Genomic DNA, 18,557 nt, shown 5'->3' on the forward strand with positions numbered 1-18,557 from the left:
GTCCCATGCACCAAAGGGCTGCTGGTTCGATTCCCAGTCAGGACACATGTCCAAGTTGTGGCTCCATCCCCGGTGGGGGACATGCAGGAGGCAGCCCATTGATTGATATTTCTCTCTCTCTCTCCCTCTCCCTTCCTCTCTCTCTAAAAATCAATAAAAATATCAACAATAAAAATAAAGAAAATACAGTAATAAGGAACCTATGTGTATCAATTAAACTGAGAGCTCTCTTAAGTTATTTTGAAAAGATGTGCTATCACATCTCAGCACCACAGAGAATAAGTAAGTATGGCTTAGTTTCTTCAAAGTTCAAAGGTAATTAGTAGCAGACACAGCCAGGCCATGGAGAGAGAGAGAGAGAGAGAGAGAGAGAGAGAGAGAGAGAGAGTTCTTAAGAGATGAGCTACAGCAAAGGGACTTCAAACCACTTAGGACCCCAGGCCACTGCCTGGAGTCAATACTTTCCACAGAGCTTTGCTAGCCACGGGCTCCTCCAACTGCTGTGTTTTTATTATGATAGCATCCCAAGGTTACCATCTGGCCATGTGAGTCCACATTTCCCTAAACTGCAAGTATTAGAAACTGCAAGATTATATCTGACAGTTCAATAAGAATGAAGGGGAAAAGAAAGATTACTCTCATTAAATTCCTAATCCATCATCTTGGTATTGCTAATCCAAAGACAGATTTGCTACATATAATATTACTAATAAAGATGAGGGGAAGAACAGTGTCATAATCTAAAAATATCACTTATTAAAGTTTTTCATTTTCTAAGAAAAAGACAGGGAAAGGAAGCACATATGACTCAGCAGGAAAAGAACTGTTTCTTTACTCAGTTGAGTCCCAGTTCCTAAAACCTTTATTGTGTGCGACTGTTTGTGGTAAGTGTGTAAAACCTTACTTAGGCTGTTGGGCTAAACAATGCTGACCCTAAGGCATAGACCAGGAAGATGAAAAGACAAAGGAAGAAAGGCCATAAGAAATGTAACTAAAAGTTGAAGAGCATGAGAGGAAAGCAAAGGGGTGCATTTATTAAAAGAAAAAAAACATCTACTTGTGAAGTGTGTCAGATTGCTTAGTCACAAGTCAACTCCAATGATGAGCAATGCTTGCTACAGAGACAGGTTCATGATTTTCCCCCTGATATTTATTTTCCTTGCCTGCAAAACCCACTCAACCTCTTCCAGGCCCTCTTCCTTTTTCTGTCCTAGCCCACAGATCTTTCTTCCTCCAGCTCTCCTCAACTGAGGTCACTAGAAACTTACATAGAAATAAACATTCTGTTTAAGGCTTTCTCCTCCTTGTAACTTTTTTAATTCTATATAAATCATCTCCTGCCCTATTCTAAAGTAACACCCATAGCTTCAAGGAGCAGTTTTCTAAAAACTCTGTGGTGGTAGAATTTGCAGGTGAAGTCAATCCAAGACTTTATGAGTGACCGCAGTTAGAAGTAAACTTATGAAAACTTTCATGTATTTATGTCTATTAAACAAGACACACACACACCCAAAAAAACTATCAAAGACATTTTGTGCATTGCAAACTGTCCAATGAGTTTGTTATGTCTTTTTCCTGAGTTTTTTCATTTTTCCTTCCTCAAAGTTTGACTAAGATACTTGGAGATATTTCTTGCTCTGTGGAGAGTAACATGCAGTTAGTTGAAGGAGCGTTTTCATTTTCTTTGTCTAGACATCCACCCAATGTTCAATGTCTTCCTGCTTTTGGGACTCAGAATTTCTCAACCCTGTTTCTTGAGTGCACCCTGGTCTGCTAAGCGAGAACCTGAGATGGGAAATGCTTTGAATACCCTTTGGCAGAGCTGAATGTGTGCTCCTCAGAGAATTTTCTCATGCCTAAGGCTCCCAATGCCAGCCTCAGTTCTGCCCATGCCCCAGATCCCGATACCAAATCCAGAAGCTCCTTCTAAGGCTCAAAACTTGTCTGCAAAACCACTTAACCTCTTCCAGGCCTCTTCCTTTTTCTGTCTGATCTCTGTTTAAGGCTTTCTCCTCCTAGCAACTTTTTGATTCTAAATATATCATCTCCTGCCCTATTCTAAAGACCACAACTGTCACTTACAACCCTGTAAGGACTCTACACCCAAGATGTGTCAAAGCTATCAATGTTGAAAACAAGACAAGAGATAATTTTTTACTTAGAAAACGTTTTTTTTCCGGATTGATGCAAATAGATACTAGAAGCCATATATGTGTAAAACTAACAAAACTTCAGCAAGGGCTTTTTATCTCTTGAGAACAGGTGTGGATAAGACACCAGAGGAACATTTTTCTTTGAACAGCTGAAAAGTAGGGAGTTGCTGTGAGTCCCATATATGCAATTCCAGACTTACGGAGGTCTGACTTGCCACCAACACCCAAGAACCAGTTGGGTTGCAATTCAAGTCCTTTGCAATTGCCAAAATTGCATCCATGAGTAATTGGGTGTTGGCTTAAATGTTGATAAAGGGAACTCCCATTGTGGGAGAGATGGTTCTTCAGACTCTATAAGCATGACAGGTATGATAAAGTAATGTGGAATGTGTAGCTTGTTTTTGGTTTAAAACCTCTATTTCTATGATCTCTTGAAGCAGTTTTTGCTTTAAAAAATTCTATACAGTTTTTTGTAGGTGCCATAAACTAAATGCCACTATAGACACACTTTCCCAAGTGTGATTTCCAGAGTTTTTGCTTGTGAATATTTGAGTACTCAAGTTATTATCCAACTCACTCCTTTAAGACCTGGGGGCTATTTCAGTCCCTTTTAAATTCCTGGATACCTTGCACATAGCAAATGCTCAATACGTAGTTGCTGTGTTGATATCAAAGGGAGAGAAGGGCTAGAAAAACAGGTGAATTCCCTTATAGGACAAGCAGGTTTTGTAACGGCTGTGTTTTCAATCTTGCCCCTTTCTGCAGAGTCCTACGGTGACATTTCTGAGAGGTAAAGGGACTGTTTGGTGATGCGAACTTCTCCCTTCCCTTTCCCTCTCTGCACTAGGGAAGGCTGTAAAGCTCGCCTGTCTTAAAGATGACCAGCCCAGCAATGACATCAAGCACCTGTAACTCAGCAGGCACTGGGCAAAGGCAGAGATGGTCGGGTATTTTCAGCCATAATAGTTGAGGCCATTAAGATATTTTCAAAAGTTGCCTCAGCAAGTCCATAAACCTATTAAAGCAAGTTAGAGTGGTGGGGGAAAGGTACACCTTGGGGGATGGAATTTGGCTGCTGTCATTTTTTGTACTTTTAATTACTTAGGGTTTTTCTGGGAATTGGAGAGTGAATTTAAATTTTTTTTTGGCTTCTGTATCTCCTAGGAATGAATGGACACATTCTGAGTATTGATATGGCAGCAAGGAGAAGACAATGGAAATTTTACAATAAAATGATCGTTGATGTGGTAGTCATCACCATTAGAGAAGCCGCTTCCTGTCACAATTGCTGATATAGACACAATTATGTTTAGCTCATTACAATGTAATGTTTATGTGTGGAGCAGATCATAATACATTTTTTAGTTGAATAGCAATTCTAACAGTAACAGACTGGCAATGCCCAAATTAACTGTGGCAGTAGGAAAAGAATAAAGAGAGCCTAGTTTATTAAAACTAGTGCAATATTTTTAAGTTGCCCAGAAGGTTAGTTTTATAACAAGACAAAGCAAAGCAAGAAATAAATATAAAGCATAACACCAGCTACATCTTGTAGAAGCTTTACTGTAGAGCCATAAAGAATGCACTACATCTGTTGTGTTCTAAATATTCATATTCTATTTGTTTTATCTTTACCGCATGTCTTCCATTTATTCAGTTAATAATTGTGACCTTAAATACATGAATTTAGGGCTATCCAATGCTTGACAGAAATTCACCAGGATGAGGTGATCTCTTTTAGGTGACAAACCAAGTTTTATGTTTTTCATGGCTGATACCACAAAGAAAATTCAAAACAGTCCAGTCGACCTAAGAACCAGAGGTCCTGGTTCAATTCCCGGTCAGGGCATATGCCTAGGTTGTGGGCTCGATTCCCAGTGTGGGTGTGCAGGAGGCAGCCAATCAATGATTCTCTCTCATCATTGATGTTTCTATCTCTCTCTCTTTCCCTTCCCCTCGAACATCAATAAAAATATTTTTTAAAAGAAAACTCAAAACAGGAGACAGATTATTAACTGCATATCATTGTACATAAACTTAGTTACTGAATTTTAAAGTATTTAAAAAGTCAGCCAGTGTGGCCATATGGCTGAAGGGGTCACATAGACTCGGCCATAGCTGAGTGGACTGTCCACTCAGCAAGGGCAATGAGAGGCTCCTTCCAGGAACGCGCTCTGGGACCCTGGCTTTGCCATCACAGAGAGGTAGGCTGATGCAGTAAGGCCGGAGTCTGGTCCGTCAATATGGAGGATGGAACTCTTTTAGTTCCCAAGTTCTTTGGAGAATGTTTAATTTCATTGATAAAATCTTGAAGCATTTCCCTTCTCCCATGCCCCACAGAGTAATATGTTCAAGTTAAACCAGAAAAACTAGTGTTTAAGCCTTGAAAATAGCTAAATTTACAACTATTACACAATAAAGGAAAATGGTCTCTTCACATTTGAATATTAACTTTTTTTGTTTTGAACTTGCTAAAAATACTCATACAAAGCTAAACATTTCACTTTAATATAATTTATGCACATAATTATGATTCCTTTATTATTACAACATTCTCTGAACTTCTTAAACCCATAAGAACATATTAATGAACTGTCACTAACTTAAATAAAATTAGAGAATGAATTAATTATAATAATTCAGTCTAAAATCCTAGAACCAAATTTACCATGTTTGGCAATGTTTCCCTGCCACCCCATAACTAACCTGACATTCCTAATTCAAAGACAGATTTGCTAGACATCATCATCATCATAATAATAATAATAAAGATGAGGGGAAGAACAGTGTCATAATCTAAAAATATCACTTATTAAAAATACAGACAATATGGTCTACATCAACTACCGACCACCATTTTGTTCCAAGACTGCAGACAGATGAAAACAACTGAATGTCTATTAATATTTCCAAAAGCATTTCAAAAGAGGACAGATCAGGCAATGCCACTTAACATGTAGAAGAAACAATGCACAGAGAATTATCAAGCAGTCAAGTTTTAAGACATTCTAATTTGGATTGCTCAAAAACAAGAAATGTAATTGAAAACCAGCATAGCTTAAGGCATTAAACAGAATGAAATTAGACATGGGTATTATCAATAGAGATGAGACCCACAAATTGGAACCCCACTTACTGTTCCATTTTTAACACAAAATTACATAAGGAAGGGTCTAATTCTTGTTAAACAGCATTCTTAGCACAGAATATCAAAATACCAAATTGAGCCTGGCCGATGTGGCTCAGTGGTTGAGCGTTGACCTATGAATCAGGAGGTCATAGTTTGATTACAGTCAGGGCACATGCCTGGGTTTCAGGCTTGATCCCCAGTAGGGAGTGTGCAAGAGGCAGCTGGCCAATGATTTTCTCTCCTTATTGATGTTTCTATCTCTCTCTCCCTCTCCCTTCTTCTCTGAAGTCAATAAAAAATATGTATTTTAAAAAGATGTAAGATTCTAAAGAAAAGGCTTTCTTAAAAACAGCACAGAAAAGTTTTTTTCTAAAGCACCAAACTAATAGACAAAGAATTAGAAACCAAGGAAAAGAGTCTACATCGTTTTTTTGCCTGGTCCCAATGCAATCTCCTCCTAACCAATTTCCCTGCTTCCACTTTTTGCTCTCAGCAGTCTATTACTACACAGCAGCCTGCTATATCATTTGGAAAGATTATGTCACTCTCCTTCAATGAACTCACATCACTCAAGTCTCTACCATGGACTTATAGCCTCCTCATCTCCTAAGTCTCCCCCTGCTTCACTCCACTCCAGCCACACAGGCCTCCTTGCTCACTCCTTGAACTTGGCAGGAACACTATCACCTCATGATCTTTGCACTTGCTGATTCCTCAGCTATCAATGTTGTGCCTCCAGATATTTGCATGACTCATCCCTTTAATATATCCTGGTCTCTTCTCAGATGTCACATAAGTATAAAGGTTTTCCATGATATCTCTATTTAAAATAGCCTCTTTCCACATGAATAATCACCTTCTATTGCCTTGCCTTCTTATAATTTTTGCCCATAACACTTTATTTTTATGTATTATTTGCCTTCCCCAACTATGAAGGTGGATGTCTTTGACTGTTCCGTTCACTGTTATAATATCAGACAAGAATAATTCCCAGAAGAAAACAGATGTTCAATAAGTTTTGTTGAATAAGTGAAATATAATATTGATTTTTTTTCAAAGTGTTGTACAACAATGAGTAGAAATCAAAATTTCAGCACGATTTTTTTAAAGAAATTGACAAACTGATTCTAAAATTAATAAGGAAATACAACAGACTTAGAACAGCCAAATCAAACTTGACAAAGAACAAAATCAGAGGAACTATACAACTGATTTCAAAACGTATTAAAAACCTACAATATAACAGAAAAGAGCTCAGAGATAGGTCCACATATGTACTATCAAATGATTTTTAACAAAAATGCCTAATAAAATGAATAGGGAAAGATTAGGCATTTTAAGAAACTATATCTGAAGAACTGAATACCCATGTGGAAAAAAAAGAAAACTCAATCTCTTCATTATTCTATTCACAAAACTGTATCAAAATGCTATCATCATAATTAGATAGTTCATTAATATTAATAAGGAAGGGAGCAAAGGGGGGGGGCCAGGCACTATAAGCATGGTCATGGGGCAGCTTCCCGCTCCCCAGGGAACCAGGGACCCATTCCCTGCCAATCACTGGGGAAGGGATGGAACAAAGGGGAGATGGGAGCATGTGCAGTGAAGTCAGGTGATGTAGGGGAGGTGCTTGCCTGTCAGTCTAGCCTGGGAGAAAGATCATTGGCTAGAAGGGTGGACCCCAAAGTAAGCCTGAGAAATCTTGAAAGGGCAAAACCCCCAGACCAAGAGTTCTCTCTTCCTTGCTTCTTGTTTGCATGGTTCCCCTTACTCCCCTTTCTCTCTAGCTCCATGACCCACGTGCCCCCATGCGCTACTCTGCCATGTGGCCTTAAGCTTGCCATGTGGCCTTAAGCAATGGACTGCAGCTGGGAACACAAGCTAAGCTAGCCAGATGCTGGACTGGACTGGACTGGACTGGACTGGACTTTAATATGGAATAGAAATTTGGGGCAGTGGCCTTAATTCTAGCCCTGCTGAACTTCTTCCAGGGCAAGATGGAAGAAGATAGCACCTTGGAGGGAAACCCAAATAATTTTACATCATCAATAAAGCTTTCCATGAAACCCCATCCTCCTTTTCCCTGTAGCACCCAAAAACTCTACTTCCACTGATCACAAAAATGGATCACATTACATTAAAGCTATAAACATAAAGAATTTACAAGAAAAAACAAACTTATTTTTTTAACTTTAGGATAGTAAACAATATCTTTAATAGAATGCAAAAAGCATGAACAAAAATCTAAATAAATAAATTGGACTTTAACAAAATTAAAACTTAACAAAATTTTGTGCTCATAAAGAAAATATCATTAATAAAATTTAAGAAGCCATAGACTGGGAGAAATATCTGTAATGCATATGTTCAAGAAAGTCATATCTAGAATATATAAAAAACTCCTACAAATAAACAAAAACAAGCAAACAATTCAATAAAATAATGGGCAAAGATTTGAACAGACACTTCACAGACACAAAGAGATAGATAAATGACTAATAAGCACATTTTAAAGTGCTCAATATTCTTGGTTATTACGAAAATGCAAAATAAAACCACAGAGATACCCTTTTATACCCACTACAAAGGCTAGAATCTAAAAGACTGTACCAAAAGGTTGCAAGAATGTGGAACAATCTCATACATTGCTCCTTAAAGTGCTAAACAGTGCATGTTGGAGAACTGTTTGGCAGTTTCTTTTAAGTTTAAACATGTAACTACCTTATGACCCTGAAATTATATTCTTAGGTATTCATCGAGGAGAAATGAGAATATATCCACAAAAAGACTTACCCCAGACAACTCATAGCAGTTTCACTTATAAAACCTCAAGTCTAGAAACACAATATAAGTGTTCCTCACCAGGAGAATAATCAAATTTTGATATATTCATCCACATAATACTCTAGGAATATGAACAAATTACTGCGATACATGACAACATGGATGAATCTCACAGACATCATGTCATCTGAAAGACCCTAGCCACTCAAGAGTGCATGTGTATGATTTTTATATGAAGTCAAACAATAGGCAGAAGTCATCTATAGCGATGGAAATTACCCCAGTCTGTCTGTGGTCCAGGAATTGGGTGAGAAAGGGCAAAGGGAACTTCCTGAAGTGATGTAAATGTTCTGCATCTGGTTTTGGGTGGGAGTTATGCATGGTCAAAAGTTACTAAACTAAGCACTTAAAATTTTTCCAGTTAACTATATGTAAAAAAATAGAAAGGGGTGGATTGCATATATATCTGGTGTGGGAGCCTATAAGGCATCGCTTTGTTTTCTTAAAACATAATAAATATAGAACATTTCCAAAACAAGTCATGATTTTTCCTGATATTTCTTTCACTGCATCATTCCTTGTTGCATTTTAACAGCCTTGGGGAAAATTTAGTCAACAACTAACCAGACAATAAAAGCAAAGATATTCACTAAAATATTGTCTTTTTAAAATTTATCATTTTCCACATGGCTTATTCAATCTCTAAGCAGAGGACTGCAGACACGTGCCTTTAGTAGTGAGCTCAGCACTTGTAAATGACATTTGGCATAATGGAAATAAAACTCGGGTCAATAAATAAAACAACATTTTTAAAATTTGCATTAAGAAAATATGAATCGGGCCCCCTACTGGGGAACAAGCCGGCAACCCAGGCATGTGCCCTGACCCAGAATCAAACTGTGACCTCCTGGTTCATAGGTCGAAGCTCAACCACTGAGCCACGCTGGTAGGGCTATTACTACACTTTTAAGTAAAAATTGCACTTGATTTTTTTTTTCTAAATTCTTGCCATTCCTGACTCTGTGCTCTCCTTGAGATAGATTATTTTGAATTATAAAACTTAGAAATCTTAACATTTTCCAAAGGCAAGTCTTGATTCTTTCATAGAGGCTAAATAAACCACAGTACACAGGCATGAACTTATTAGTGAAGAATTCTCTGTGCTTTTGAGGCTTATGTTAATTCTTGTCTTTACTAGCTCATAATGAACACTTTCATAGTTCAGAATAATTTAACATGTGGAAGTAAACAGCATGCCCACCATGAGATAGGAGCCTTTAATGCTTCTTATCAATTGTTTGCTTACCTGCTAATTTGCAAAATTTCAGTAATTCGCAGAGGATCTTTTTATCGGTGCTGGGAATTCATACAGTTATACTGAACCCACTAATTTGCCTTTCCTTTGACTAGGATTTATCATTAGATTGTGTAATTGCATTATTGAGATTAGCTTCTCTGGGAGAACAGGCCACTATATTTGAAATGAAACAATTACAATACCACAATACTGCTTAAGAAAAAAAGAAACAACAATTTTACACTAAAATTCTTTTGCCAGTAATAGTGTAGATGGGAGTTTTAAAAAATAAGGATGGTACCCAGTGAGGATAAGGCCAATTAACTGCATGCTGTCTTTAATGAAATGTAATGATTTCATCTCAGTTCTTTCATAAAGCTGCATTTTTTCCTACGAGCTATCATTTGATTAATCTTGAAATGAAAAATCACCAGTATGTCTGCATAGAATGCAAAAGAAGGTATTTATGGCCCTTTAAAGTGGTAGTGTGAACTCTGCTTTGTTTACTTCTCTGTGGTCCCTGACACTGAAGGCTCCAGAAGGGCTTGGAGGCTAACTAGGAACAGGTGCTCAATAAATGTCTATTAACCACAGGGGTAACAGACGTGGATTTAGTACTAATGGACCTCTAGTATTAGATTAACAATTTGCATCAACAAACTCTTCTTCATCATGGGCATTGCTCATTTTAAATAACTGATGTTATCGTACAGTTTATACCACTTTTTAATTTGCACAGTATTCAAACACATTGATCTATTTAATCCTAGTGCCCTCTGCAATTGGTAATATTTCCCCACTGATTTACAGATGAGTAAATAACTTCTAAAACCTCAAGACTCCCTCCTTGACTGTAGGTCTCTCCCTTTATTCTGTCCAGTCATGGCCTGACAGCTGGGTTTCCAGTTAAAATGATACGGCCTCTTGGATTTGGGAGGGAGTAGTGGGTAAGCATAGAGATGACACATGACTGGTCCGCAGCAGCAAATTGTTAAGGCTCGAGGATGGATGCACAAAGCACTGTCTTTATCTCCAGAAATGTATCAAATTTTCCACAATAGAGTTTTTAAAAAAGCTGAGGAATAAAATTAAATAAAGTAAATGGTCTTTCTCAAGGTGTTTTGCTAAAGATAAGGGAATTTCTGCTGTACGATTTTAAACTAACTTCACCTATCAGCTACATGAATCTCATATAAACCGACTTGTTTATATTACATTGGAAATTGGCCAAGTAGCTTTGCAGTGCAGAACTTAACAGAAGGCCCCAGATACTTAAGATCTATAGAAATGGCTAAATCCCTTGCATTTTAGTTTATTGGAAATACTAACTCTGAATGCAACATGGCATCTGTGTGTTTCTCATTGTTGCCTAGTTTTTACAAAGTCAGGTAGCAAAACAATAAGTGAAGTGCACTCTAATTCCCTGAGTGTAAGATTTGACTGTTCTGCAATAGCTGTAACGCCAAGCTATATGCTCCGAAACATAAACCCAGGCCTTGGAGAATCGCCATGAATTGCTCTGTGAGATTACAGCTGGGATCAGCATCTAAGGCAATGAAGATGAGTTTCCCCCCAAAGAAAACTATATTGAATCTTTAACTCCTGGATTCCATGTACGTCAAGACAAACCCACCTAACAGTAGAGTGGGCTTTCCTTCTAAGAAGAGAGCATGCTGACAGCTCTGTGTGTGGTGGGTGGGGGGGGGGGGGAAATAGAGCAAAAATAAAAAAAAAAACTCATAGACAGGGACAACAGTGTGGGGATTACCGGAGTGAGGGGTGGAGGAGGGTATAGGGGGGATAAATGATGATGAAAGGAGACTTGACTTGGGGTGGTGAACACACAATACAGTGTATAGATGATGTGTTGTAGAACTGTGCACCTGAAACATGTATAATATTGTTAACTACTGTCACCCCAATAAATTCAATAAAAAGAAAAAAAATAAAGGAGTTATTCTTTAAGACAGCGTGAACAACCTTAGAGCACCTACTAGAGTGCATCATAAAGAGACTGAAGGATTCACACTTACATGAGACAGTGGAGCCAGCTCATGGTGACATGTGACGGCGTTCCGGTTGGCTTCCATAAAATACCTCTGTGTGCGCCTCCGTTCCCGTTCCAGTTTCTTCTCCAAGGCCAGCTGGGATGTAGACAAGCTATCTAAATACTTCATCATGACATCCGATATCAGGGAGCTGACTTCCACAATATCTGGGCGGGCTTCTGCGTCAGGAGTGAGGCACCTAAGAGAAGATTTGTTCGTTACTACAGTCCGATCAACATCAGCACCAGCCAGGGGGCTTGGAAGGTGAAGGTTAGATTCCACTCTGTGCCCACCACGGTGTTTGCACCCAAGAGAACCTAAGGGTGGGTTGGACATCAAGCATAGTTTTGAATCCAAGACTTTTCCAAAGGCATTTGAAAAGTTTGGGGAGGGGAGGGAGACAGCACTGTTCTCTTTGCAGCTGGACCCGCAGGCAAGGGCTACAGGCTGAGCATGAAGCTGCTCCTTGGGTCTCAGGACAGGCGGATGGGGTCATCTTCTCCTGTGTGAACTGGTTATTTTCTAAAATCGCCACCAACTCACTGGTCAGTGAAACAAAGATGGAAACCGATAATAGAGTCCCTAATGATCACCCCTGATGCATCAAAGGAAGAAATGTTGGGGGTAGGGGGGTCACAAATTGACCTTTTCCAGCCTTACAGCAAATATTAACAAACCTAATTAGTGAATATTTTTCAAAACATGAGGTCATAGAAATAACATGCACCCCAGTTACTAAAGAGGTTTAGAGTGTTTGTAATAAATTTTTTAAAAAGTAATTAATTTGATACATTGCTTACTAATATTTTCTTTAATGTTGGAGGTATGAAATAATCAGCCTACTAAAAGGAGTATTGTTCATGTCACAGCTAAACACTAGATGACCAGGGAACCAGTTGTCAAGATCATTGGCTAGCATCCTTAAATGCTTCTGGAACTCACTACAATATTTTCTCTATTTTTAAAAATATATTTGCATTGATTTCAGAGAGGAAGAGAGAAGGAGAGAGAGATAGAAACATCAATGATGAGAGAGAATCATTGATCAGCTGCCCCTTGCATGCCCCTTACTGGGAACTGAGCCCTATATGTGCCCTGACCAGGAATCGAACCATATCTTCCTGGTTCATAGGTCAATGCTCAAACACTGAGCCACATCGGCCAAGCATTATTTTCTCTATTTTTAAATTCAAATTCACCAACTTCACTAAAGTAAGTTGGTGCTTTTCAGTAAAATTTAAATTGTTTGGACATTGAGAAAAAGATCTAATTTTCACATCTTGTATTCTATTTAGCAACCCATAGTTAATACAAGTTGTGCCTATACTGATATCTCCAGGAAAGATTGAAGAATTATTACACACAATTATTCCTCCAAATAAGATTCTAATATGTTAATTATTCTTTTTTATTGAGTTTATTAACCAGGAGCAAACTACACATATCTTAATCAGAGTTTAAGACATTCCATTTCATGCTTTATCTTTATGCTACTTCTTTTTAAGTTCTGAGGCAGTTGGCTTCTACTATGGTTATGATCAACACTTACACATCTTTTGAATTCATATTTAACGAAGTTCAGTCTATGAACTTTATTATATACAAAGTAAGGCGAGAGATTGTGGAGACAGGGCCAGCTACATAATTTGTGTGGTTCCCAGTACAAAATGAAACTACGGGCCCCAGGAGGGAGTGGGAAGTCAATCTCCCCTTTCCACAGTCCAGCATCCTGATAGAAGATGGGAGATCCCAAAGATTGCAACCTCTGTGCCAGCAGGATGTAATAGGTACCTGGATTGGAGGTGGGCAAGAGACCCCCCACTGAATCACCCTCCAAACATACCATGGTACTGCCAGCCTGGTCAGGGATGACCTCTTCTTGGCCCTGACCCAAGACACAGCAGGACACATGCTCCATCCTGACCCCTCCTTACTTACCTTCAGCAACACCCCATGGGGAGGAGGGTAAAGGTGGAGCACAGGCCTCCCCTGCTGACACACCCAACTGCCACAGCAGGTAGGGGGCAGCAGCAATGATGGGACAGAAACAGGGAGATGGAGCTCGAGGCCAGGTAAAGGTCCAGGGGACTGGAGCAGATGGCTGAGAATCTATGCCAGGGAGGCAGGGAGCATAAGCTGAGGCCCCAAACCCTCAACACACATGCTCCTTATCCCATATATCCCAATATTTCACTTCCAACAGACCAATTCAAAGATGCAATAGTTGACCTCGGATGCAGACCCTTACCCTGAGCACAGGACTGATTTGAGTTCAGAGGCTCCATGCATTGGTCGTAAGCACAGAAAGCCGGCTTTGTGAGGCAGAGACATATTTGTGTTCAAGTTTCTTACTATTGTTCATAAGCACAAAAGAAGCTAAGTGTTGAAGTCCATCTTCTAACTAGATGTGCTTTTTCCTCTACCCTCACTTAATTAGCAAAAGGGATTGAAGCTCATAAACAATGTTTGGTTGACCTAGTGTTGCTTATGACTGCTATGTGAGGGGGAAAAACAAAGGCTCCCAGCAACTGAGCCTTTCATCAATGCAGATATTCTAAATTCTCAGTCTGCAGATTTTTAAACTAATTCAACATAATATTGGCAGTTTAATTATCAGCTGTTTTTTAATTGAAAAGGCAACATAAACTAATTTTTAAAATTATATAGTTATATATTATGGTAAATGGGAACCAGCATGGCCTCTGTTCTGGCATTTATCCATCCCCTTCTCTCCCAGATTACTCCCCATTCTGCATTTGCCATCCAGGAGGTACAGTTTAGCATCATAATTAGGTCTGAAGGCTCCAAGCCACACCAATGGGGTTTAAATCCTGGCTTGTCCTTCATTACCTATGATGTTGGGCAACACTTCGCTTCTAAGCCTCAGACAGCCCATCTGTAAAATGGTATCATCATAAGATCAAGCTGGCATGGTGATGAAATGAAGCCAGCCCTATAAAGTGCTGACACGTTATAAAAGCCTAATAAATGGAAAAGAAAATCCACAACTTTATTTCTCTCCAATCCCCTCCCACATTCAACCAACACTAAGTCCTGTGGCTTCTGCCTTTTCACTAATTTCTGCCTCTGTATCCTTCCCCTCTGATCCCATGACCATTGGCCTATTTCATCAGCACTTGCTTGGACTACTGAAATAATCTTCTAAGTGGCATGCTCATCTCTTGTCCACCTCTGCTCCATATGGTAAAATGCTACAGAATAATATTCCAAAACTGATTACGTCGCTCCTCTGCTCAGAACTGCTCAATAGCCCCTCAGTGGCCCAAGTGGACAAAATTAAAATTCCCAGCATGCCATACAAGCCCCGCCTGAACTGTCTCTTACCTCTCTCCACCACCTCTCCTCCTCTTCTCCCTCTGCCCCAGCAACACAACAAATGCTCCTCCCTGTACTTTCCCAAATAGCCCATGGCTTTCCTATGCTCCCATTTCTTTGCTCATTTTATTCCTTCTGCTTGAATCTGTTTTTTTTTGCTGATGGTGTCTGCCCTTTCCTAAACCACATCCAATAACTGCTTACCAAAATCCCACTCTTTTGCAAGTCTCTATCAGTAAGACTTTTCGGAACCCCCTCAGGTAGACACACTGTCTCCCTCTGGTATGTTCCCACTGCAGTCTATATTTAGGTACTTAAACCACTATAATTATTGTATTTTAATGGTCTGTTTCACCACTAGAAACTGGAAATTTTTTGAGAGGGGGGGCATGTGTCCCCTTCGCCATGATCTCCCCCCAGCATGTAAAATGGAGTCTGGGTCCTAAGAGGAACTCAGCAAGTGAGTAAACAAACAAACTAAATAAAGCCCATCATTTAAAAAGTCACCTGTCCATAACCCAAACTATTTGGCCACAGACTGAGATACCAGGTATATCTCCCACCAGAAGTTCTAGTCTAGCTTCACTGCTTTGAAATGTCTCCCTGCGTAGATAGTTCACAGAAATTCTTAAGAGCAATCCAATGCTTCAATGATTCTTGAATCGAATAAGCATGGAATCATGTTCTAGAAAAAAATCTGGGATGTTCCAATCAGCCTGACCACCTTGTCCCCACTCTGCACTGAGACCAGATGGAAAGACTGAGAGGGCTACAATGTTGAGTTGTATTTGTTCTATGTTTAAAAAAGCAAAGAGTTGAAGGTGGTGTGGAAAATGTAACGATCAATTTGTCCCCAGAAGAGCTGAAAGCATTAACTCTGTTAGTCTCCCAAGTGCCTGGGAAACAAAGGGCCAGCCAGCTTATGCAACCAGGCGGAGACAGCGATAAATAAGGCAATTGGAATATTTTGTGCATAATAAGAAATGTTCTTCCTTTTTCAAAAGTAAACAGACAATACTCCCTAGACAGTCTACTGCAAGGTAAAAGTAGTAATGCTGATACTGTGCAGAGCAATGAAATGTATTTCTTTTCTGCCCCAAACTCTTCAGGGTTGCTAAGAAATTCTCCTAATTTAAAAGCCTATTAAGGAAAAAAAAAAAAGGTTCCAATGACCACTGTCTACTACCTCAATAAACAGGAAAACAAACTGTATGAGCTCTAGCTGACAAGATGCAGGAAGTAAAAGTGAGAAGATGGTACAGCAGACAAAGAAAAAAGATGTATGATCAGAAACAACACCTTGTTGAAAATTAAGAATGAGTCTAGTGAATTTTCCCATCAATGGTTGTCTTGTATTTCAAAAGCTCTACAACAGTACTAGTGACTGGCTCTGAGCCTCGTTTGCTGAGTCATAAATGATCATTAAGAACACTTCTGCCTTGATGTTCCCTGGTACCAATTTCCTGAGGAAAACAGGAAATTGAATTTGTTCCCTAATTCTTTGGGAAGGAAATTTTTAAAGACTAAAAATCCAAAGCAAATTAAATATGTGACTGCAAGCAACCCATGACTGATTTTGTTTTTTGTGTGTGTGTCAAATTTTCTAAAGATAAAACTTTATTTGTGATGTGAACCCAGACAATGAGTCTTGAATAACTTTAAATGAAAACAACATCTGTTACAAAATGCATGCTGCAATCTTAATTTGCAGTCAGTTATAAAACTAATTGTCAGTTCTTCTTATGGCATCTTATTATTTTGAATAAAAATTATCCTCAAAAACATTTAATCTGGAGTCTCTTAATAGTGATCATTCCTTCTCTTAAACATTCCGGTGACACTACCCACCCAGCAGCCTGCTCCACGGTGTGAGCCTCTAATTCTGACACATAGTTCCTAATGGTGAGCTGACCTTGGCCTCCTAGGACTCTCTACTCCATGATCGTGGCTCCATTTTCTGAAGTTCCATAGAATAAATCCAATTGCTTTCATTTTTTCAACAGCACTACATTGTCCCAGTTAACTAAAGTATTTTTTAATCCTCTTATGATTGTACCCCAAACTTGTTGACTCAATTGCCAGCCTACAGAGGAAACAACCCCACTTCTCTCCATCAACACCAACCCACTCCAGTCAAAGCCACCATCAGCTTTCAGTGGGCAGCTGGGCCTTCCTCTCCCTCCCACACTCTTTTCCTCTAGTCTGTCCCCCATGATCTGTGCTAAAGAGAAAATTTTCACTGTGCCCAGCCTGCTAATTGCCCTTCAGTCCTCTCCTCAGTACTCGAGGTAAAAATTCCAAACTCTCACTGTGGCCTATAGGACCTGGTCAATCTGGTCCCTCCCTAGCCCCTAATCATGTGCTCATTATTCTCTCCCGTACTTAACACGCTCCATCACCAATTTCTTTCAGTTCCTCAAACTAACAAGCTCTTTCTCCCAGGAAAGCCTTCACAGATGCCCGTCTGTGAAATGCTTTCTCTACTCTGTTTACTATTTGAGAATTATTCGGGGCCAGATTACATATCCCTTCTTCATGTAATCTTCCTCAAATCTCCAGACTAGGCCAAATTCTTCCGTAATCTCTTATTGCCCCTTTACTATCCTGCATCACATTTATCACAATTGGTTTTATATACTTAATTCCACACATAATATTGTTATTAATAGCAATACCTAATTTTGAGTGCTCACTACATGCTGGGTACTGTGCTAAGAGCATCAGAAGCATTATCTTATTCAGGCTTTGAAGCAAGCCGATGAGTAGTTGCCATTGCTACCTGCGCAGCACCGGTGGGAAAAGTGGGGCTGGGAATGTTCAGATGAGTGGAAGAGGAGGAATTTGAATTCAGTTAATTCCAGAACCTACTGATGCTCTTAACCTTTTCATGACAATGCTGATGTATGACTCTGCCACAGCCTCTTAGCCCCAAGAGGCATGGGTACCAATAGCCGGGGAGCCTGTCAGAAGCAAATTATGGTTCTGTTTGCCCGGTGCCACAAAATCAGAATAATGTCTCTATTCTTTTTCTCTGCACTACCCTTCCCCGGCTCCTTGTGGCAATCAAATACCTATGAAAAGGAGAAGTCAAATGAGTACGTCTGGTACTCCTGTCTTGACAATTCGGGAGACTTGGATTTTTAAGGCACTTTGCAAAAAACAGATAGCAGAGAACGGGGACAAAGTGTACAGATGAGCAGTTTAAATACATTTATCTGGATTCATTAGCAGCAAGGCACGATCCAAGACATGCAGAATTCAGATGATTTAGGAAGGGGTTTCAGCTCATTTCCTGTAATATTAACAATATATTCCCTGTGTAACCATCACACGAGCCTGATGAGGTTGGTACTACTAGGGTCCCCATTTTACCGAATGAGGAATCAGAAATGCAGAAAGAGTGGCCAAATGGTTTGTTCAGAGTCTGTAGTTAGTGAAGCTCAGCCTGAGCTGGGCCTGGGGCTCCTAGGACACAGCAGGACAGCACTGTGCTGAGCAAAGAGAGACTCCAGATATAACCCTGCAACCACGTTAGGAGTGCCTATTACTGCCAAACAATGGGCTGGAAGGGGAAACCAAAGGGGAAGGGGCAGTCACAGTAATATGTCTATGACATCCCACCAGAGATGCTGCTCAGGGCTGGGCCAGACACAGAACCGAGCTGGACGGGAATCGGGCAGGGACATGGATAAAGATTCTATCTGAGGTGACTCTAGGGTTTCCATCATAATAATGAGAATTTGACTCAGCTCAGTGGGGCAGAGAAGTAATCTTGGGCCAAATTAAGTATTTAAAATGGTCCAGAA

At 39.7% G+C, this 18,557-nt stretch overlaps 1 protein-coding gene across 2 annotated transcripts in view; it reads right to left on the reverse strand.

Annotated features, from left to right (window-relative positions):
• The window catches only part of NEK10 (NIMA related kinase 10), a 158,941-nt gene that overhangs the window by 39,871 nt on the left and 100,513 nt on the right, over window positions 1-18,557 (reverse strand). For both annotated transcript variants that reach the window (XM_080673185.1, XM_080673186.1), the window contains exon 26: window positions 11,401-11,614. In XM_080673185.1, the coding sequence (XP_080529311.1) occupies window positions 11,401-11,614 (214 nt within the window). The remainder of the gene's footprint in view (window positions 1-11,400; window positions 11,615-18,557) is intronic.

The sequence above is a fragment of the Plecotus auritus genome, assembly GCF_963455305.1.
Source record: "Plecotus auritus genome assembly, chromosome: 6".
Classification (NCBI taxonomy): Eukaryota; Metazoa; Chordata; class Mammalia; order Chiroptera; family Vespertilionidae; genus Plecotus; species Plecotus auritus.